Source organism: Melanotaenia boesemani, chromosome 18 (assembly GCF_017639745.1).
Source record: "Melanotaenia boesemani isolate fMelBoe1 chromosome 18, fMelBoe1.pri, whole genome shotgun sequence".
Classification (NCBI taxonomy): Eukaryota; Metazoa; Chordata; class Actinopteri; order Atheriniformes; family Melanotaeniidae; genus Melanotaenia; species Melanotaenia boesemani.
The window spans coordinates 10,403,235-10,423,967 of NC_055699.1; the positions used below are offsets into that span (position 1 = coordinate 10,403,235).

Consider the following 20,733-nt stretch of genomic DNA (forward strand, 5'->3'; position numbering starts at 1 on the left):
AAGGTTGAACTTTGCAACCATTTATCAAAGATTTACACCTATTTCACAAAAACAGGCTAAAATGTGTTGACAAATTGGCTTTGATTTTTAAAATTTGGCCCCTCTGTTGCTTTTTTGTTCATTAATGATGACCTTCACACATTAGCCGTGACATGCAATGGAGTAATTGTTCTTCATGATCTATTGCATCATAGGTTTAAAAGATAACTGCAGGTGGATTGCTCTGAATTGAAAACCAGTATATATCAAGCAAATCTGTGGTATCATATTTTTAAAGCAAACCTGAGCCAGACAGCAAAGATGCAGAAGGGAAAAAAAGATAAAGATCAATGAAATCTGGGAATTTCAATGAGGTACCCTCTTAACATTCTCAGACATGTTTCCATCCAGCAGCATTCAAAAACCTGACAACATTTTCAAAGGAAATGTTCCCCTACAAGAGGAAAAAAGTGTTTAATTTATCTTCATAATCACTTTTTTCTCACCCTGCCGCTTTTTGCCCATTAGGACATACTGACAGTGAGTGACATTTACATGGCACTTAGAATGAAACCAATCTGCTTTCACAATTTTACTTAAGCTGTGGTAATTTATAGCATACACTAATATGCTAATCTTCTTCCAACCCAAATCGAACGATTCACTGGTGAGTGTTCACATCAGCCGGGGTTTAATCTTTACTTTGTACCACAAGAGATGCATCACTCAGCACTTCCAATCAACAAAACAACAAATTATGAGGAAACATTTCTTTAGTGCTCTATGATGTGTGCGTTAGTTAAAAGCAACCAGCAAAGTGTTGCAAAATGAGCTAAATAAGAGAAAAAATAATCAGTCAACCATAAATGTTTGAAACACCTGTACACACTATTTGCTAGATTCTTCATCACAATGCTGCCAACTTTCCTTCATTCAAAAGGCACTTCACCAAAATACCAGTCTGACATGAAAAGGATATTTTTGACAGCCCTGATTTGATTGGTGTACTACTTTGTTATTTGCTCACAGCATGGTGTGCCAAGTGAATGGCTCCTCTTTGTTAGAGCACATGGCCTTGGTACATCCATGCTATAAAAGCCCCATGGTTCCATTCTTTTTCTTCTAGCTGAATTTGTTCACTACACTGAGTTGCACCCACTTTATATCACTGATTTGTCCACCTTTACATGCTGCACACAAATTTTTGTATTTATAGATAGCTTTTTTTCTAAATAAAACACATTTTGCCCTCGCTCTGTTTTTATCACGACCTACCATGTGGGTTGTGACACGTCTATAAGCTCTTTAATGTATCATCAATCATGCTTTTGATTTAAAACCCTGCAGGTTACTAGACTTTGAAAAAATAAAATAATACGGACAAGTAGTCATTGTAGAGAGTCGTTTTATAAGATTATAGCAGTGAGCAGGAAAACCTCCTGTACCAGTCCTTATTGCAGCAAAGTGATCAGGAAGAATCTGTCTGTTGACAATATACCGCTGTGTCAGTATATTGTGTTGACGATGTAAAGCAAGGTTTCTTACCTCAATCAGCCTTTTAGTCACTGGCTCTGTTTTTTGTTTCTCCTAAACTCCACAATATTGTTCTTTGTCTTGTTCATGTTCAAATGTTCATTTACAGTGGAGCAACATAAAACATCTGGTCATGTCCAGAGCAACAAAATATTCCTCACATGTTTGCACAAATGGTAGTTGGTAGTTTAATACAAATATTTATAATTGTTAAAACCTGCCACATGTATCCTATTGGATTCTGAGACCTGTTGCATCACTTTATGGTAAAAACTTAGCTCAAAACCCTGCTGTAAATAATGTGATAATTGTAATACTTATCTTTTGGACGACAATAATTTTCACATTTCAGGCTTTAAAGTGTTAAAATGTTACATATTATATATAATTTCTGTTTTCTGGGTGGACTGTTCAATCACACACTGAACAATTTAACTGATATTTAATTCATTGTGTTTAATTGTTTCTATTTGAACAATTAAGACAAAGATGTTCAAGCCCAGTCACCATCTATAAACCACCAAGTGTGAACCACTCAGTATTTTGTAGGACTGATTCTCAAGGTTTTTGTCTTAAGGTGGATATATTTTTTTACACTGAAATAAAGTTGTAAACGAGCATCTCCATACAGACTCTGTAAGCAGAGCAGCAGCAAGCACAGTTCTTTTAACCCAGTCATCTTTAACTCTCCTCATAAATCACCTTAATTATAACAGTGATTCTGATTAATTACTAAGTGAAACAGCAAGGGATGTTTTATAACAAAAAGATAAAAATCTGACCTTAATCAACAAGCATTTCCTCCAGTGGAGAAAATTAAGAACTGAGAATCTTTCCCAGCTTTGGGCTGGAAACTATGATTTTAATGATGAGAAATTAAATATGACAGCTAATACCACTTTGATATTCATGAGCAACAGTGTAGAAACTATGAAGGGAAATTAAAAGAATCCTTTTCATTTCCAATGACAGCCATCTACTTGTGTATGAATAATTTGCTGACATTAAGGCTTGTTTCCCTGAACTTTTAGCTGATTCCAGATTAGATGCAGTCAGTGCACTGAGGTAAAGTCCTGCTTAAACTTTTTGTTTCAATACTTTTGGTATTGCTACATTCATTAAATTAAATTTTTTTTTTTTTTAAAAAAAGCTACAGAACTACTGGTAAGGGGTTTACATCTGTCTTCATAAACATGTCCATTTCAGATCAACATTGGACCGTCTATTTTTATATATACAATACAAAGTTACATTATTAATGTAGAAATGATATGAATCTGTACATGCAAGAAGGGAAAGGAGGGGGGGAAGCTAAACCCTTGAGTTGAGATAATTGAAACAGAAAACATGGTTCAAGTCTTACAGTAGCTGCTGATTTAAACCACTAGTCATGGGAAAGTGTTGCATCCCTCAGTACCCATTTGAGCCAGTTATGCCCCTTCTTGACATCATCATTAACTATTCTAAGTATGTTGTAATAATTAATCAATATTTGAGTTTGCATTGTTGTTTAGCAGTTAACAACAAATGCTCATCAGTAGTTACATAATTCACTAACACAAGAGAGAAATTAGCAAAAATACCTCACACTTTGTAAAAAAAAAAATTAAATATTTAACATGTATGTGGCAAGCTGTCTTTAAAAGAAATGCAAAAGTCAAGGCTGGCTAATTTTACCCAAGTAACTAACTTTTTACAATTTTCTTTTATTTGTTCAAGTTAAAGTTTGGAAAATACGGGGTACTGTTGGTCATGTGGCTTTACATACAATGATTGTACTCAGTTGATGTACACCTGTAGCTATAGTTTGTAAGGTATTACACAAATTTTTACCATATTTTGTGTTTACGTAGCATTTTGTTTACATAGTTAAATATAAATCCATCACAGGTTTATGAATCATGAAAAAGTTAATTTCTTTCACAAATCTAAACAAACTGAAGAGGCAACTTTTTACTTTTACCAGATTTTTGCACCAGGAAAGAAGTCACCATGAAAGTATGTGGGGGGGGTTCTTATTAGGCTCCAACAGATGAGGTTTCCCCAGGGGGCCCAATGACTTCATCTGGACATACAAATCTGTTTTAATGTTGAATATGTACCCAAAACAAATCTATGCTTTTACATGTACAGCATATTTTGAATTAAAAAAATGATTATGTTAAAAATCTGATAAACTTTTTACTTTATACTGCCTTTATAGTTTACTGCATGGATTTAATTTAACGGCAAAATAATGTAGATTTTTGTTGTATGTTTCCCCTGCTTTTTCTTTTCTATTTTTGTTACAGTATGAGATGGCATTCATAGAGTCTGTCTGTGCTTGATCATTGTGTTTGTCCTTCATTTGGCATCAGATTCATTTTTTCAGTATGGGTGCAAAAAGGTTAGCCACCCACTTTGCACTACCTTTCACCCTCCTGCTGTTTCGGGGACAAAATGAAAAAGAGGATGGTATTGTTGGCTTTAAAAAATGAGAATCTCATTGTAATAATCATGCTGCTGAACATATCTATCAATAAATTTAATTTGAAATCGTCAGTGTGATCGATGTTTATGATTTTTGTCCTACTGTTCAAAATGAAGATAACTCACTTTTATCCACAATAATAATGCAAACAGCTCCAGCTGCTCACATAGGGATGATGGAATATGGCGGTTTAGAAGGCTGTGCGGCATCCATTGTATACTGCATGTAAAACTGCAAAGTGTAAAAGCAAACAGGTTTAACATGATATTTATGTCCTGAGTATACTGACTGCACAACAGATGTATGAAACAAAATCTTTCTGTAAATGAATCATTAACAGGGTTGCTGTGATTATCAGAGCGACAGTCAAAGAATGAATAACTCTAATTCTGACTGCTGTTTAAATGCTGATATTTCTATCTAAAATAAAATTTCTAGGCTGCAGTTAGAATTTCATGTGAAATTAAATTACATGAGATAAGAAGCAGAAGCTGCAAGGATCAAAAATTGTTCAGTCAGCATCGCACAGCATGATGATGAAAATTTTTAACCCGAAAGGGGCATAAGGCTTCTGATATACTGCAGTCTAAAGCTGCATAGTTACTGGTCATTCCTGTGACCTTGATTTTAATCTGGTGAGCATATTGACTTCATTTCACAAAAATTCATTCTAATCCAAAATCCCATTGTCCTTAAAATCCCCACTTAACAGTAACAATTTACACAAGCTAAAACAACAAAACATACGCTAATAACAAATATAAAATAGAAGAGAATAATAATAATGGATAAGATTCCTTTCATCATTTTCAAGGCAACCAAAGCGCTTTACAGTGAATCCATTATTTATTCACACCTCATTTATAATGGCTGGTGGTAAGCTACCACAGCTACCCTGGGCCAGACTGATGGAAACGTGGCAGCCAGACACATTCAGACACCAGCGATGCCTGCACTGGAATATCAAGGGAATCAACGGTGCCAAGCATTTCAATGCAGAAGATAGAAAAAATTAACTCAAGTTAAATTCAGGGACATTAAAGCAGTCCAGCGCAGCCTCAGTTATTAGTTATTAAACAGTATTCTGTTTCACAAGAAGACTTAATGTCACTACTTTCACTATGTTACACACATGCTTACAGTGAAGGTGCAAACTTTTATTGGCACTTGGTTTATAAAATTAACTGTAAATAATAATGACAGAGAAGTGGGATTTTTGCCTTAGTGTACGTAGAAATGTGCAGCAGATTAAGAATTGTCATGAGGTACTTATAAAGCGTTGCTAAACTGGTGCACAGTCTGGATAAAGCCCCATTTCCACTGAGTACAGTACGGTAAGGAATACTCCAGCCTGGTCAGGCAAGCATTTCTTTCCAAGTTGGACCCTCAGTTTTTCCCAAATACCTGGCATGGTGTCATACTAGTGAGCAACCATAGATGTGACACGATTCACAACAATACAACAAATACAACAGTGGTAGTAAAAACAGTGGTATTTGTACTTTCAGATCTTACTGTTGACTGTTTATAAAGGGAAAAACATACAGAGCACCTTAGAGTCTTTTTCTGATATATTTGCAGAAAAAGTCCAACATAAGATCTAACAAACTTGTTAAGCAAATTTATTCAAATATCTAATAAACATTGATATATTTAAAAGAAAAAAAATCTAAATTAACCATATGACCGAGTGGTGAGGACAGTTTTCAGATGGCAAAAAATAGAAACAAATAACAGACTGTACTTCTACTTGGAGACAGGGGAACAAATCTTAGAGGAAATTAGATGATTGCATTTGACAGATGTGCAGCTTCTAGATAATTTATGTTGTATCTCATTGTGTGAATCAACAGAGATGCTCGGTTAAAATCTAGTTTTAATTAAAACATGACCAGTTGGATAGTTTGCTGTTTTTTCCTTCTCTGAAAATATTCATAGTTCTGTAAATGACTTTAGTGACATCATCAAAGTTAGCCTTTCTCTTTGTTTTGTTAATAAAATTTCATAAGAGGACATTTTCAGAATTTTTATATTGAAGGCAAGAACAATGAGATACATAGCAGTACTAAGATAACATGTTTATTCATGTTGTCGGTGTGAGTGGGTGTGTGTGTTTCTTCAACAGTTGCCCTCAGTGTGTCTACAAGAATAACTACATTAACAAAGACAGCATCAGCCACAGCTGAAAAAGATGTGTGAAGCCTGAACTATCTGCACTAGCTTTACAGGTTCTTGCACAAAATTGCATTCATACATTCAACAAGTTCAACACTATTAACGTCATAATGAGACTTAATGCGAAACAAAAACACTGCTGCGTTTACTTGTGAATGTGGAAGAAATATGATCTCCGGTGGTTTTATTTGTGCCAGCAGCTGTTTGTAAATGTCTAATTAACACATCATTAGCAACTAACGAGGCAGAAGAGATGCTGGGGTTGGACTAAATTATAGACAGTTAATTATTGCCACTAACTCTGTGACTCCTACTTACAGATGTTAGCTTTAAACATCTGCCTTTTTTTTGGGGGGGGGGGGGGGGGGGGGGGGGGGGGGGGGGGGGGGGGGGGGGGGGGGGGGGGGGGGGGGGGGGGGGGGGGGGGGTGGGGGGGGGGGGGGGGGGGGGGGGGGGGGGGGGGGGGGGGGGGGGGGGGGGTTAAATGGGGAAACTAACATGGCCGTGTGAGAATGTGTATTTCATGCATGATCCTTTAGTGCCATCTGGTGGTTCAACTCCTTTTTTCAGGTCAGTGAGCAGACAGCAAATTTACCTCAAGAAGTATTCCTCATAGTCTCAGCTTATTAGTTCCCCCCCTATTATGTCCTTCAAGTACATTAGATTAACTTCAGTCATTTTTTTCTTTTTTCTTCTTTTTTAAATCGTCAGAGAAAGAAATTTTGGCTACTTATCACCAGTCTGTTTATCCTCCCTGAAAATCTGTGCATTGTCTCCATGTCATCTGGACAGTGTAGGCCAAGCTGTGAAAGTCAGTAACTACACCGTGAACAGAACGATTGATGACAGCATCATTTTTTCAACTGGTTTATTTGTTTTTTATTTGTGATATAAGTGCCACCGACCTGCTCACACTGTGATCTGCATGCACACAACATCATGTAAAGTGGACTTTGATTTGTGAGCAGGTCTGTGTCCCACAGCAGGGGCACCGCTGTGGGACATGTTTCCATGTGTTTCTATGTGTGCATATAAACTTGTTGTAATTTGTTGTAATGTTGTAATTTCTGCAAGGCATGTTGGATGTGCAAAGGATTCATGCATCATCACTTGATATATTTTATTTTACCTTTAGTTACTACTGTTTATGCATGCTCACATATATGTGTGTATATATGTTAATACATCCAGATGTCTATTAATGTCTGTCTTTGTGTGTCTATGTATTTTTTATAGGTTGTTTTCTTAAACTGTCTTTACATGTCCAGCACATTCTGTTTAATTGTAATAAAAACACAGTAGCACAAGCGAGCACAAATAAACCATTTATTCTAGTTTTAAAACACCGTTTATGTATACAAATAATTTGTTTATTTAAAAAAAAAAGTTTAATAAGGTTAGCAAACTTTGGATTATTTTTTTTATTTTTTTATTCATTTATTTGTTTTTACATAAAACTTAACATCCATTCATTTTCATTACCACTAGTCCAATTCAGGATGGCAGGGAAGCTGAAGCCTATCACTTCAATTAGAGGGCGAGAGACAGGGTAGATCCTGGACTGATCGCCAGTCCGTCATAGTAAAACTTTACAAATAATCAAATTTAATCAAAATTGAGCTTGTCAGATGAATTATTTTTCAAATGTTGCTTTTGGCTTTAAAAGAACAATTAATAACATTTTATTCTAAATGAAGGTCAAAATTGGCTATGATGTTATTTGAAACAGATTGACAGATATGTGGATAAAATGTATAACTTTAAATCCATTTGCACAAAAGATTGATTGACATCTCACAGAGAGCCAGTTAACTTCAGTCATTACTGATGTTTTAAAGAAGATGTAGCAGCATAAAAACTCTGGCCTTGAAGAAGTTCTAGTAAGGCTTCTTTTGTTTGTTTTTTTCCCAGCATACATAAATAAGTAACATGCCTGTTTTAGAAAGAAATCCCAAATGACGCAAGGATAATATCAGCCTAAAAAGTGAGCTATAATCTTGTGGTTGTTGGGTGAGTCCAAATAAAACATAGGCTCTGTTCCTTGCAGTTGTCAGAAGACTGGTGGACCAAAGGTGTGAAAAAATAAGCTTTTGTCTCTTTTTTCTTCTTGTTTATGCTGTTATAGCACATTAGGGAGTTTTACTGGTCAAATCTAGACTAAAATATCCCAGAGAAGTTAATCTAAACGTTGAAAAACGAAATAATCCATAAAAACTAAGAAACCTTTTTTTCGAGGCATGGAAGTTAGCTCCCTGTTTGCATGATATCATCAAGTGTTGTTCACAGGTGATTAACTTTTTGTCCAGGTGTGCCCTCTGTGGATGGCAGGAAAATGAGGGAACAGTGAAGAACTGGATGGGGAGAGACGTTGTTGATTGAGCGTAAACAAAACTTGATACTTAGGAGACCCAAGTTAGATTGGGGAATAATGAAAAAAAGAGAATTTCTAAATCACTTCAAATGAGAGGTGATCAGCCTACTTTCCTTCCTGCAAGTAAACCTACAAGCAACACTTTGTTTCGCACATTAAACATGACATATACTTGCCAACATATCTGATGGTTGTCGTTTACAGCAAATTAGAGCAATCCATGTGTTTTTGTCTACACTATAGGTATGTAAAAGCCCTGTTAAAATGCTACGCATTAGACGTATTCATGGACATTTAAAAGGAAAATTTAAATTTAAAAAGGGGCAATTGTAATTTGAATTATTTTCGGTTTAAGTGTTGCAGGGCTGACCATCAACATTCCAGTACCTGAAACCAACTATCTGTGTGTGACTGGAAAGCTTTTGAAAATATTTGCAACTCCATGTGCTCAAAACTTTAAAAACGACTATGAAGTGGTAAAATTTCACAATGTGGAGTATTAATTTCAGGATAATGTCTTAAGCTGCAAATGTGCTTTTCAATCCCATTATCTTGGAAGAAATATAAGCTGCCTATTTCCTTGCCTGTTGTGTCTTTTTTAATTTGATTTTAAAACTATTTAATCAGTCCTAAAGGTTTCTTATCAGTTTACACCGACACTGCAGCACTGCTTTTCAGTAATCTAACACGAGGCGACGCCCCGTCTGTGCGTGCTACGTCACTGCGTTGCATCAAAATGTAAACACTCCTCCTGCAGCTAGCAAACATGATGGTCAGCTTCCTAATATTAATTCGCTAAATAGGTTTCAGTCGTAGCAGCATATGTTACAGCTGTTATTTTCATTAGCCAACAAATAGTACTATAAAATCTTTTTCGGTGCTTTACAAGACTGCATCAAATTGCTGTCGTAAAGCTAATATTAGTGTAGAGCTACTTCAGTTTACTTAGCTAAGTATTGAATGTGTTAGAGCTGCCCCACGAGCTCTCTATACTTTGAGGGGTTTTTTTGTTTGTTTGTTTTTTGTTTTACCTCAGAGCTGACGTGATGTTTTCCTTAGTGAGCCTTTGTGCCAGAGAGGTGGTTAGTGACCACAGCTCGTCGCCCAGCTGGCTCAGGTGGGTGCCCAGAGAGCTGTACAGACCGCTGCTCGAGGCCGCCTTCTCCAGCTGTAGACCACTGGCTGTGGGTGAACTGGTTCAGCGATGGCCGGAACGCACCCTTAGAGTCGGAGGACAGGGGAAACGGGGACAAACTGCTCCTAATCGACTCTGTATCCAGGCTTTGTTACTTGCAGTTGTCAGAGGATTGGCTGATCAAAGGTATGAAAAGATTTTAAAGTTTCTATTTTTTTCTTATTGTTTAGGCAGTTAAAAACGGTTGACATTGATGATTTTGTTGAGGTTTTAAACCCCCTGCAATTAAAGCCCTTAATTAGATTAAACCAACACACACACACACACACACACACACACACACACACACACACACACACACATATATATATATATGTCAAATGTATACAAGAATACCCCAAAGTTAGAGATTCTCTAAACCAGGGGTGTTTCATTTTGTTGTTAAGAGAACAATCTCAGATCTCAAGTGGACCGGGCCAGTGAAATAACAGCATAATAACCTATAAATAATGACAACTCCAAAGTATTCCTTTTGTTTCTGTAAAAGAAAAAGTACATGCATCTTTTCAAGATGTTTTCATATGATGAACTATCAATAAAAACAAAAAAAAAAAACAACATTATGAACAAGTTGGAATTTCTTTAGAAACATAAGTGCAGTTTTAACAATAGTTTGTGACAGTTAATCATTAACAAATGCATTACAACTTATCAAGTAGCTATGGCGACACATGTAGCTTACCACCACCAAGAAATAATTTGGAGTGAATGAATAATGAATTCAATGTAAAGCACTTTAAATGCCTTTGAAAGTGCTATATAAATCTAATCCATTATTATTATTATTATTATTACTAAGTGTTGTTTCTGGGTGATTGACTTCTTGTCCAGGTGTGCCCTACAAGTGCTGGACCTCTGTGGACTGCAGGGAGATGAGGGGAGAGTGGGGGACTCAATGGGAGGCTGGTCTCTTACTGTAGCTCTCTGCACCATGGTCGTTCAGGCCAGACATGGCTCACGGAGGGCACAAAGGAAAGATGGAGACCGGGAGAGGAAACGATTTTCAGCTATTGAAAGAGACAAATGTATGAAGAGAGAGAAGGGATGGAGGAAGGGGCTAAAGGAACTGAAAAGTGATGAGATGTGCAATAACAGGGAGAGTACTGGACCTTCAGGTTCTGTAAATGAAGAGAAGCTGATTAAGGGAGTCAGGAGGAGAATGGAGGTAGAGAAGAAAAGAGGGATTGCAGCAACATGGTTAGATGGCAGTAAAAGAGAAACAGAAGAAAATGTGGTAGACAGTGATGTGTTGGTGTATGTGAGAGCTGATCTGTTCGTCAATGCCCGATCTTGGGAGCGTGTTCGTGTGGCTCTGAGCACATCAGGACCCCTGAAGATACAGTGCAGATACCTGCGCGTGGAAGAGATTTCAGTGTCCAGTATCAGGAACCTCTTGGACCTGCTTCCAAGCAGGAGTCTTCTGGGTATTGACATTCGCTACAGCAGCCTTGGGGTGGCTGGGTTTGCTGAATTGTTGCCACTACTCTCCACCTTCCCTGCTCTGAACTCCATCCGCCTGCATTACTGTAACCTGGACTTTCGCAGAGACTACCTAGGCCAGGATGAGGCGCTGAGGGAGCTGTCACAGGGGCTGGCATGCTTGCAAGAATTGCGGCGACTCAGCCTCACTGCTCTGCGGTTGCCTGGACAGTTGCGCGTGTTGCTCAGGTACAGTCTCAGTAGTACATTCCCTGTATTTAAATTGTATATCTTATAAACCTTGTGAACCTGTTCCTTGAACAAAAGAACTTCTGAAATTTTTTTTTAGCATTTATTGACAGTAATGGGGTTGCATGAGACAGGATGTGGAGGTTTTAAGTTGGTTGCAGTCTATATTTTTAACACTAGATGTCTCTAAATTCTAAATGTATTTGGGGACCTTTAATCTATTAATTAAAGCAAAAATATTCTTATTGTTAATTACTAAATTTAAGATGGAGCATAAATGGTGAGACATTTTTAAACATTTTTGCCCTTTTTTGTTCCAGTTCACTCCCTCAGCCTCTAGAGATCCTGGAGCTGCCCTATTTGAGCCTAAGTCCAGCTGATCTTGCCTATCTTTCCTGCAGCCATCACGCCTCTACTCTGCAGCAGTTAGATCTAAGTGAAAACCGTTTCGATGACAACACCCTGCCCTCCATTCGTCGCCTCCTCTCTCAGGCTTCCAGCAGCCTGCAGCACCTTTCTCTAAGTGGCTGTGGTTTGACTGATGGCCTGCTGGGGCTCTTGCTGCCCACACTGGGGGGCTGTTGGGCCCTCAAGACCTTGGCTTTGGCACTGAACCCGCTCTCTATGGTGGGCCTCATGGACTTGGTGCGGATGGCTGTTAGAATGCCTTCCCTACGACAGTTACTCTACCCAACCCCCCTTGAGGACTACCAGCCTGGCCTCCCTGACCTGCCCTCCAGTGCTCAGCTGTTGGATTGGCCTCTGGATGAAGCCACGGACATCAATATAACCAGCGGCCAGCTCAAAAGGGTGCTGATAGACAGTGGACGCTCAGACCTCTTCCTGACCTGTGACCTGCTCAATTATGATAAAGACTTAGTGGACTAGAGCGGAGGTCAGGGGTGCTTTTTTGTTCACTCATCGATGTAGCAGAGCAGATAAACCTGACAATCAAACTGCCACATGAAAGATGACTTTTTATTTATACTTTTTAAGCTGTTGTGCCGTTTGTCTTAATTTGAGCAATAAGGTTAATCTAAAGAGGTGACACTGAAAGTGCATTTGGCTTTTAAATCAATGTGTGTTGCTGTTGGCAACAGGAAAATGATGTATAAAATGGTTACTCGAACAGTATAAATAGGCAGGTGGTCTAGTTACACATGAATGGTAGGAAGTGATAAATTAACATTCAATCAGAGTATGCTGCACTAATTTATTTAAGTTACTTTCTGACTATTAATGTAAGTGCATCATATGAATTGTTGCACATTTTTTTAAACCACAAATTGATCAGAGCTACTGGATCAGATCAACAGAATGGTTTGAAAACAAAACTCCCGAAATATCCAGAGTATTCATACCAAAGTCTGATCGAATGTTACATGTGGATACATATCTGCAGAATGAATTCAGCTGCACGGTATTTATAATTCAGTTTTGTACAAATCAGCTTTATTATTTAGTGTTTTACTTGTGTTTATTCTGCATTTTTGAATGATTGTTTTGAACATTTAACAACACTTTCTGTATTCATTCACCAGCATCAGAAAGTGAATGCACCATTCAGACTGAGGTGTACCACAGAAATACAGACAATTTAAAGTAGCTGTATAAATAATCATACAGCAGCATTTCAAGAGCCATTTAATTCTTGAGAATTTTTTAAAGTAAAGACTGATGCATGGCTTCTCAGATAATGGGATTCTGCAGACTACTGTTAAAGTCACCACCTGTAGTACTCTACCCAAGACTGCTCTTGAATAAAGTAACTTCTTATAGATTCCTTGAGGCGGTCCTCATCTGGGTAGTTGTGAAACGTGCACAGGGTGACTCGAGGTAGAGGCAGAGTGATGAAATTGGGAAAGTCCATTAGGGAGGGACGTTTTATCATTGGAGGCAGTATTATACCTGAATTGCAAAACTTACATTGAAAGTTTACTTGTACAAACAAATGGCATATTTAACCAAAAGTTTGAGCTGCAGCACAGTGACTCCTTACCTGGTGGTTTGCGTATCCTCTTCATACTGTTTGTCTCGCTTAAGCAAATGATTGGTTTGGAACAACTATAAGAATCCAAAAAGAATAATCATGGATGTGATATTTTGTAGAATATTGCAATCAAAAAGTTGGGACTCTGTATAACATGTAAACACAATCCAAGGATTTGCAATGATTTCTTAAAATATTTTGTTCAAAATAAAACAGAAAATATACCAATTTTTTAAAGTGAGAAATTTTACTATTTTATGTATTTTCTCGCCTTGAATTCGGTGGCAACAACATGTCACATGTAGCATCCTCTCTTCTATTAACATGAGTCAGTAAACATGTGGGAACCCGAGACCAGTGCCTGGATCTTTGGAAGAGGTAACCTTGACCCATTAATGTCTGATACAAGTTTCTTGTTTAACAGCCATGGGTCATTGTTGTATTTTGCATTTCATTACTCTTCAAATGTTTTCAGCTGGTAAAAGGTTTGGACTGCAGGTAAGCAGGTATAGCACCGGGATTATTATAGTACAAGGTTATGTTGTTAAAATAGATGCAGTGTGCCATTTTAGTATATTTGATTAAATATGTAGCTGTTTACCCTCAAAAGATATTTGGTGGACTTGTTATGCTGTAAAACATATTAGTTTCAGCATTTCCTTTTTTAGTCTTGGCAATGTAGTGTCCATGGGTTCAGTGAATTTGAGAAATGTTGTTGAGCTCAGTTCTATCTAAAAGCGCAAAACTTAAATGCATCTGATTTAGAATTTTGTCCATGTCTCTAACACAGACTTTTCTCTAGATTCTCATTGTATGTTATCAGTGTTTTGTGAAATTTGCAAATAATTGGAGTCTATTTTTATTTCTATTTTAAATGGCATGAAAACCTTTATAAAATGTGGCTGTACATGAGCATTTTACATACCAGTCATGCAGAGGCAGGATCGCTCTGTCCTGGTGGGCAGCAGGTACATTTGTGGTCTTACTGTGCTCTTCTTTCTGCACGTAGCAGAAATAATTTAGGACGTCCACCACGCTGACATTGGGGGGATTACACTTTGTACTTCCGAGAACCAGACATTGTTTGTGGCGCTTGTTGCAAAAATAATGAGGCAACATAATTACTTACAACAGCAGTCAGTTAACAACACTATGAGACATTATCACCTACTTCTATTTAGAGGCATTCAGGTCAAAGCAAAGGACAGAAGCAGTAAAGGACTGACATACAAAGAGAAAGCTTCTCAGTTTTCAGCACCTGTTCTGTCCTTTTGTCAGGCTCAAAAGTACTCTAATGAATTGTGACAGATAACAGCAAATGTTTCTGTCTATTCAAGATGAAAAGCAAAATATGACGTGTCATTAACCTTGAATTTGGAAAGCCACAGCTCCAACCAACAATCTGCTCTACCATGGAGGCTCGCCCATGGGTTGGACTGTTCCTGCAGCTCTGAGTCCCAGTTCTCCAGCTCAGGCCACAGCCACTCCTCAGCCTCATCCACACCTGATAATACCAGCAGGCCCAGCACTACTTTCCTTTCAACACAATCACAGAATAGTAGACACCTTTATCTTTATAATAAAAGAAGGTTTAGCTTGCAACAAAGACAAAGCATGAAGAAACTTACCGCACTTCAAGTTCTTTATAGGCTAGAAGAGTTAAAAGCTTTTTCACAAGATCATAACTGATCTCAGATTTTAGACGCACCAGTAGACTTAACATCTCTGTCAGAATAGCACGTTCCATAGCTGACTAAAACACAAGCAAAATTAATGACAACCTAATAATTTGTTACTGAAGCTTCACAGTGGCAATCTGGATATTACAGTACCATATGTGGTCTGGCAAATTTCGGTAAATTGTTGATGAGGCCTTTGTAAAGTTTGTCTGTGTTGAGTAAAAGTCCCTGGCTGTGCAGGGCCTGGATTACATCGAGGACGTTGTTCTTGCATGTGCTGCTGCAGGTTAGTTGATAGTTCAATAGTTTCAGGCAGAAGTCCTCAGGAGACAGGTTGCTTGGGATACTCTGCATGCACACATACACATCTCAACATCTAAAACTGAGCCATGTTTCATAAAGAATGTTGGTCTTTATGCTTTGTGGGACCTTTTTATCAGGAAACAAATCATTAAACCATCCCATCTCTGTAAACTGGTTGAGGAATGATGCCACTTGAGGGAAGGTTTCTGGCTGTGCAAGTGGTGCTGGGGTCCTGAGCTGATGATGAGGTGGAGTAGGAAGTTTGGGTTGTGGTTGCTTTGGTGTAATGATCTCTTGAGGCTATCAGGTTAATCACAGAGAAAAGAAAGTAGCTTTTATAGTAAAATGTTTTTTTTTCTTGTTTTGGAGAGCAATACAGACCTTCATCTCTCTGACAACCTTCTCCACTGTGACAGATTTTTCAAGTGGGACTTTCTCCTCAGGTTGTAGCATGACTTTCATAAGTGTCGGCAAGGCCTTTTTCTGCTAAAGTTGCACAGACAAAAACTTTACTTTATGACACGCTTACCAATAGGTAATACACAATGATATCTAACATTTAAAAAAATCAAAATTTTAAAACTTTTGCAATTGCAAGCAAGTCAATCTATCTGTTAGCCACACAGGCTAATCTAAAACATCCAGAATGCTACATCATGCTGATAGTTAATACCTTGTTTTTCTCCAACCTCACAGGGATGTCTGGTTTTGGTTGAGAGGATCTGTCTTCTTTTAACTTGGGAAACTTATGAGGTCTTGTGTATTTTGATTTGGCATAAAATGAGTATTCTCCTAAATCAAATGTGTCTTCCCTATCGATCTGTAAACAACATTCAACCACAAATTATATAAATTAATCCACATAAACAAAACGTGCCCATCAGTTAACAAAATAAAAAAATTCTGCATAGATTATCTCTTAAGAAGATCTCTGGTATAGTCTATTAAAGGAAACAAAAACATTGAGCTTATGGACAAACGGTTAAGATACAGTATATGGACCTTATAACTGGGTGGCAAATCATAGATTATATTCATGTAGCGATCAAAGGCCTCTTTCCTGATTTGCCTCAGCTTCTCTTTCTTGTATTTTACTGTTCCTTGCAGAAGTGCCTCCAGGTTATTGTTCATGCTCACTAAGTACTTCTGAAAATAAATTAAAAAAGAAAATATTTTGCCTCTTAGTAAAATCACAGTAAAAAAAAATACATACACTGTCAGCTTCCATCATTGTACACAAACCGGCTCTTGCATGCTTCCAATCAATAACTGCTTGCTGGTGACAGCTTGTGATTTATCCGTCTCATCTTTGGATGTCCTAAAACATAAAATATTGCTTTTAATTTCCAAAGCCCTTGACATTATCTTTATTATATACATTAAATAAGCCTTACTTTGTTTGGTTGTATGTTTCTTTTGTCTTAGGAATAGGTACATCAAGACAGGGCTCAACACAATGAGTGTTAAGGACCTGTAAAAAAAAAAGAGAGAAGAAATATAGAAACATTTGCTTTAGCAGGAAAAAAACAACTTTCTCCCATTTCAGCCACCCCAGAGAGACAGATGATTGTTAATACCATTTTGTTGTATTCAAGTGGCAGATACTTTGCACACTTCATTCTGTACAGATTCCCTTTGATACCAAGGAACAATTCTCCAAACCCACTGTACGCCACACATTCAGGCACAGCTTGAAGATACAGCGTCCTGTAGGGATCAACATAAGCATTTTGTAGACCTACTGTCTGAAATACACTCAGTCCCAGATGATTATGCAGATAACCGGAGTCAGGTAATGAACTCCAACCTGATAAGTCGATTCTCATCATTCCAGATACGCACTGTCTTATCTAGACTACTGGAAACAAATAACTTCATTTCAGGAAAAACACACAGCCCTGCAAGAAATTGGAGAAAACAAAGTCACAGAAAGCAGCATATTTCCCAGCATACAATTTAACAGAAATACAATTTGTGTCTTTGACCTGTGAAATGATCTGAATGTCCTTCCCTTGGCTGATAATCTGTTTGTTTCTGGTTGAGCAAGCTAAAGAACTTTAGACTACAAGATTCTTGACAGGTCAAGGCCAGCTGAGATCCCAGAACTGACAGATAGACTTGAGGTTGGCCACACTGCAGGCTCAGTAGTTGGGTCAGGCACTCTTTGACATATGGGTAAACTCTCCAAACCACGACCGTCAAGTCGTCACCTTAACAATTGGGATAAAATAATCAAATCATTGCTGACAAGCATATGGCTATAGAGTTAGACCTGGATTTACCTGTTGAAAGGAGGTAGCGTTTTTCAGGGTATGCCTGCATTGTTGTGACTTTCTGGCCATTGTGTGCTGGAGTCCTGTACAAGACGTTCCCATCATTTATTTTCAGAACACTCACACAGCCTCCACTTTGGCCAGTTAGAATCAAGAACCTGTTTCAAACGAAGAAATACAGTTAAACTTGAGTAAACAGATCCTCCTGCATTGTTCAATTTTATCTTTGAAATAAAATCTCTCACTTATTCTCGGCATCATCGATCTCTCTGTACTTCCTGTAACTGCAACCCCTCCCCTCTTGTAAACTCTCCCACTCCTCCAAAGCTTTCTTTGTGTCTGCTACACAGCTGTAAAGCACCAGGCAGCAAGCTGGACCAGGAGCCGACAGGTTCTGGGCATAATTTTCTGTCATACAGTGCTCGTGCTCCCAGGGCTCCTGGCCTCTGTCTTTCCATTCTTGCATCAGAGTGATTGGATTAGTAAGCGTATTGGCTTTGAGCACTGTACCTGCCTCAGTCAAGGCCAGCAGAATCTCTCTGTGTATGCAGTAGTCAGCACATAAAAGTCTGTCTTTTGCCTTAAATGAAGTCAACATTGCTCCAGTTTCAGCAGCCACAAGAGTGATTTGATTATCACCACTTAAGCAGAGGACTCGTGTGGGGTAAGGAGCAGGCACGTGTGACACTACAATTTGTCTCAGTGTGGCACCTTCATCCCCCCTGAGTTCACAGCACAATGTGTACAAACTTCTCACAGTCCAGAAGTCCACCCCCTGGTGTGAAAAAGAGAAGAAGGCGTCTCCTTTTCCGGTACCTCCGATGTGCAGTGGAGGGGTTTTCTGCTTTGTGTGGACACACTGAACTGCTTCACACTCCTCCACATCCCAGGTACGAATTGTACAATCCACTGAGGAGGATACCAGCATGTTTAATGTCGGGCAGTAGAACAGGGAATTCACCACATCTAGGTACAAAAGAACAAAAAAGGGTGAATTAGGTGAATTATGATGAGGCAAAAAAAAAAAACAAGAAAGAAATGCAGAGTAATTCTGTCATAATGTTACCATTATGTCCTAAAAAAGATACACGTGGCTCCCAATCTGGACCCCATACTGTTATGAACAGCTCTTGTGAAGCAACAATCAAACAGTCCAGTTTAAAGCAGTACGCCATTGCGGTGATGTCACTGCAAAAGACAGCTTGTTAAACATTATGATCAATAGTAAGTTTTACAGTTTAAAAGATGGAGCCCTCTGCTATTTAATATTATTAACTATTTTGTTAGGTAACCCTCATTAATTTAGCTCTGACATCAGTTTTACCTTTACAAAGCTGAAGATGTTCAATTTTTGTTAACACTGTCAGAAATATTTAGATTAAATTATAGTTAAAATAATCTAAATTCATTTTCAAAATAATAATTGTTTTTTTTTTTACACTTTCCAAGCAGATTTGAACGCCTCATTCCCTTTGAATGAATGGATCAGTCCAAAGGTTTGACTGGTACTGTATGTATCTGAACACTGACCTCAAACATACAATTATTTTCTAACTAACTGCCTTAGATTGTGCATGTGGATTACATTAAGACACAACTGACTGTATGCAACACACACCATGAGCAAAGATCCTTCTTGTGCTCCACAACCCTCCCCTCATCGAGGTCAACCACTGTCACAGTCTGTCCACTCACAACAAACCCTCTGTGGGGCTTTCCAGGTTGTGGAGGAGCCAGTGCCATGTGAGTGAAAACACAGCACTGCTGCAGCCCCTCCTGTACCTTCACCTTGCACTGCATGAGCTTTATCGACCACACACACACGTTCCCCGTGCCTGCAGTCACTAGCTCTGTAGAGTGCTCTGCAGCCTCACAAATTTGTATATCCAGGACACTGTCAGCAGTAACCAGTGGGTGTAAACTGCTGTCCATAAGTGTCAATATGGGCCCGGGACCCCAGCCAAGCAGACAGCCTGCGATCTTTGTAACAGTCAAGCCTTTGAAAGGCAAGTGTGTCAAGAGGGTCTGCTTGTGGCCATAAGCTTTGTAAAGACACACTGTGTTGTCCATATGGAGGGCAATGAAAGCTGCAGCAGCCTCAGAAAACATCATGAAACGAATAGGGCCGTCACAGGAGATGTGCTGCAGGCGACAGAGACTATGATGAGTGAGCAGGTATGGCTTTGGCTCAGAAAGAATAGCCTGTAGACACAGATGATATGAATGAATTATCAGTTAGAAAGGACTGTGACGGTGCTCACATTAAGTCAGTATTCTGCTTATCTACCTTTTTAACAAGATGCTTCACATCCTGTCTTAACAATTCCTGCGTTTCAACTGTTAGCTCATCTGACATCTCAGAGTGTTGAGATGGCCGCATCCGGTTTGGACTTGGCAACAGTGCTGTGGATGTTGGGCTCTTCTCTCCTGGACGCGCCATCTTAAAGCATCAACATAGGATGTTTATTCATGCTGAAGGAACCAGTTTGGCATGGCACTTTTTCAAATACATAAATATAAAAACACACAATGAAATTTAATGTGAATGTACTGTGTTGTTTTAATATTTTGTCAAATTCTTAGGAGGCCACGACTTCATAGATTGTTTGTAATTGTTCTGCCAGTCACAAACTTTTTTTAAAATTATTATTAAAACCCTTGCATGAACAAGTTCAATAAGTAAAATGACTTAGAAGAATACATGCTTGGTTCATATGAGTTGAAAATGATCAGCCAGACAACCCAAAGTTGACTAAGTTAAAAACAATATAATTATAAAGCTTAACTGCCTGCTTCTCATTATTCTTTTACTCATTCCCTTATAAACTACCTGTAAAAATTCTGATCTGATTGGAAATCAAGAAACTTACCAGTACCTGATGGGTGTAAATCCCAGATGCATCTATGTGGCTACAGTTAGAATGTTTAGTTAACTTTAGGCCAAACATCAACAGAGTGGAGATTAATGTCTAAAAGTTTGTTTTCTGCATCTTAAAGTGTTTTTGTTGCCAGGCAACTGGTTGCACAGCTACCTCAATGTCAACAGGTCGTTGTGACATTAATCTTAAAAATGTTTAAAACTGAGAAACTTGTTTGA

General features: G+C 38.4%; 2 protein-coding genes across 2 annotated transcripts; one reads left to right on the forward strand and one right to left on the reverse strand.

The window, feature by feature from the left end:
• The first annotated feature begins 9,277 nt into the window (after positions 1-9,277).
• Positions 9,278-12,715, forward strand: si:ch73-174h16.4 (leucine-rich repeat-containing protein 14). Its single transcript, XM_041967537.1, has 3 exons — positions 9,278-9,849; positions 10,555-11,391; positions 11,712-12,715. Exons 1-3 carry the CDS (start codon positions 9,575-9,577, stop codon positions 12,277-12,279), a joined length of 1,680 nt encoding a protein of 559 aa, XP_041823471.1. The 5' UTR covers positions 9,278-9,574; the 3' UTR covers positions 12,280-12,715.
• A 399-nt stretch (positions 12,716-13,114) lies between these two features.
• Positions 13,115-20,683, reverse strand: wdr97 (WD repeat domain 97). The gene is made up of 21 exons (XM_041968824.1): positions 20,513-20,683; positions 19,924-20,076; positions 19,255-19,838; positions 18,703-18,824; positions 17,882-18,602; positions 17,646-17,794; positions 17,349-17,573; positions 17,171-17,261; positions 16,941-17,070; positions 16,758-16,834; positions 16,606-16,681; positions 16,366-16,509; positions 16,037-16,183; positions 15,745-15,849; positions 15,490-15,663; positions 15,214-15,408; positions 15,010-15,134; positions 14,749-14,917; positions 14,307-14,473; positions 13,391-13,455; positions 13,115-13,299 (listed from the first exon to the last, which is right to left on the reverse strand). Exons 1-21 carry the CDS (start codon positions 20,582-20,584, stop codon positions 13,115-13,117), a joined length of 3,876 nt encoding a protein of 1,291 aa, XP_041824758.1. The 5' UTR covers positions 20,585-20,683.
• Between the last annotated feature and the right edge of the window lie 50 nt (positions 20,684-20,733).

Coding starts and splice junctions, on each gene's coding strand:
- wdr97 (XM_041968824.1), bottom strand. CDS start 20,584: ATGTTTGGCCTAAAGTTAACTAAACATTCTAACTGTAGCCACATAGAT. Junction 19,839..19,923: donor TGAAGCATCTTGTTAAAAAG/GTAGATAAGCAG, acceptor CTGTGTCTACAG/GCTATTCTTTCTGAGCCAAA. Junction 17,262..17,348: donor ACATTCAGATCATTTCACAG/GTCAAAGACACA, acceptor AATTTCTTGCAG/GGCTGTGTGTTTTTCCTGAA.
- si:ch73-174h16.4 (XM_041967537.1), top strand. CDS start 9,575: ATGTTTTCCTTAGTGAGCCTTTGTGCCAGAGAGGTGGTTAGTGACCAC. Junction 9,850..10,554: donor AGAGGATTGGCTGATCAAAG/GTATGAAAAGAT, acceptor CTTCTTGTCCAG/GTGTGCCCTACAAGTGCTGG. Junction 11,392..11,711: donor CAGTTGCGCGTGTTGCTCAG/GTACAGTCTCAG, acceptor TTTTTGTTCCAG/TTCACTCCCTCAGCCTCTAG.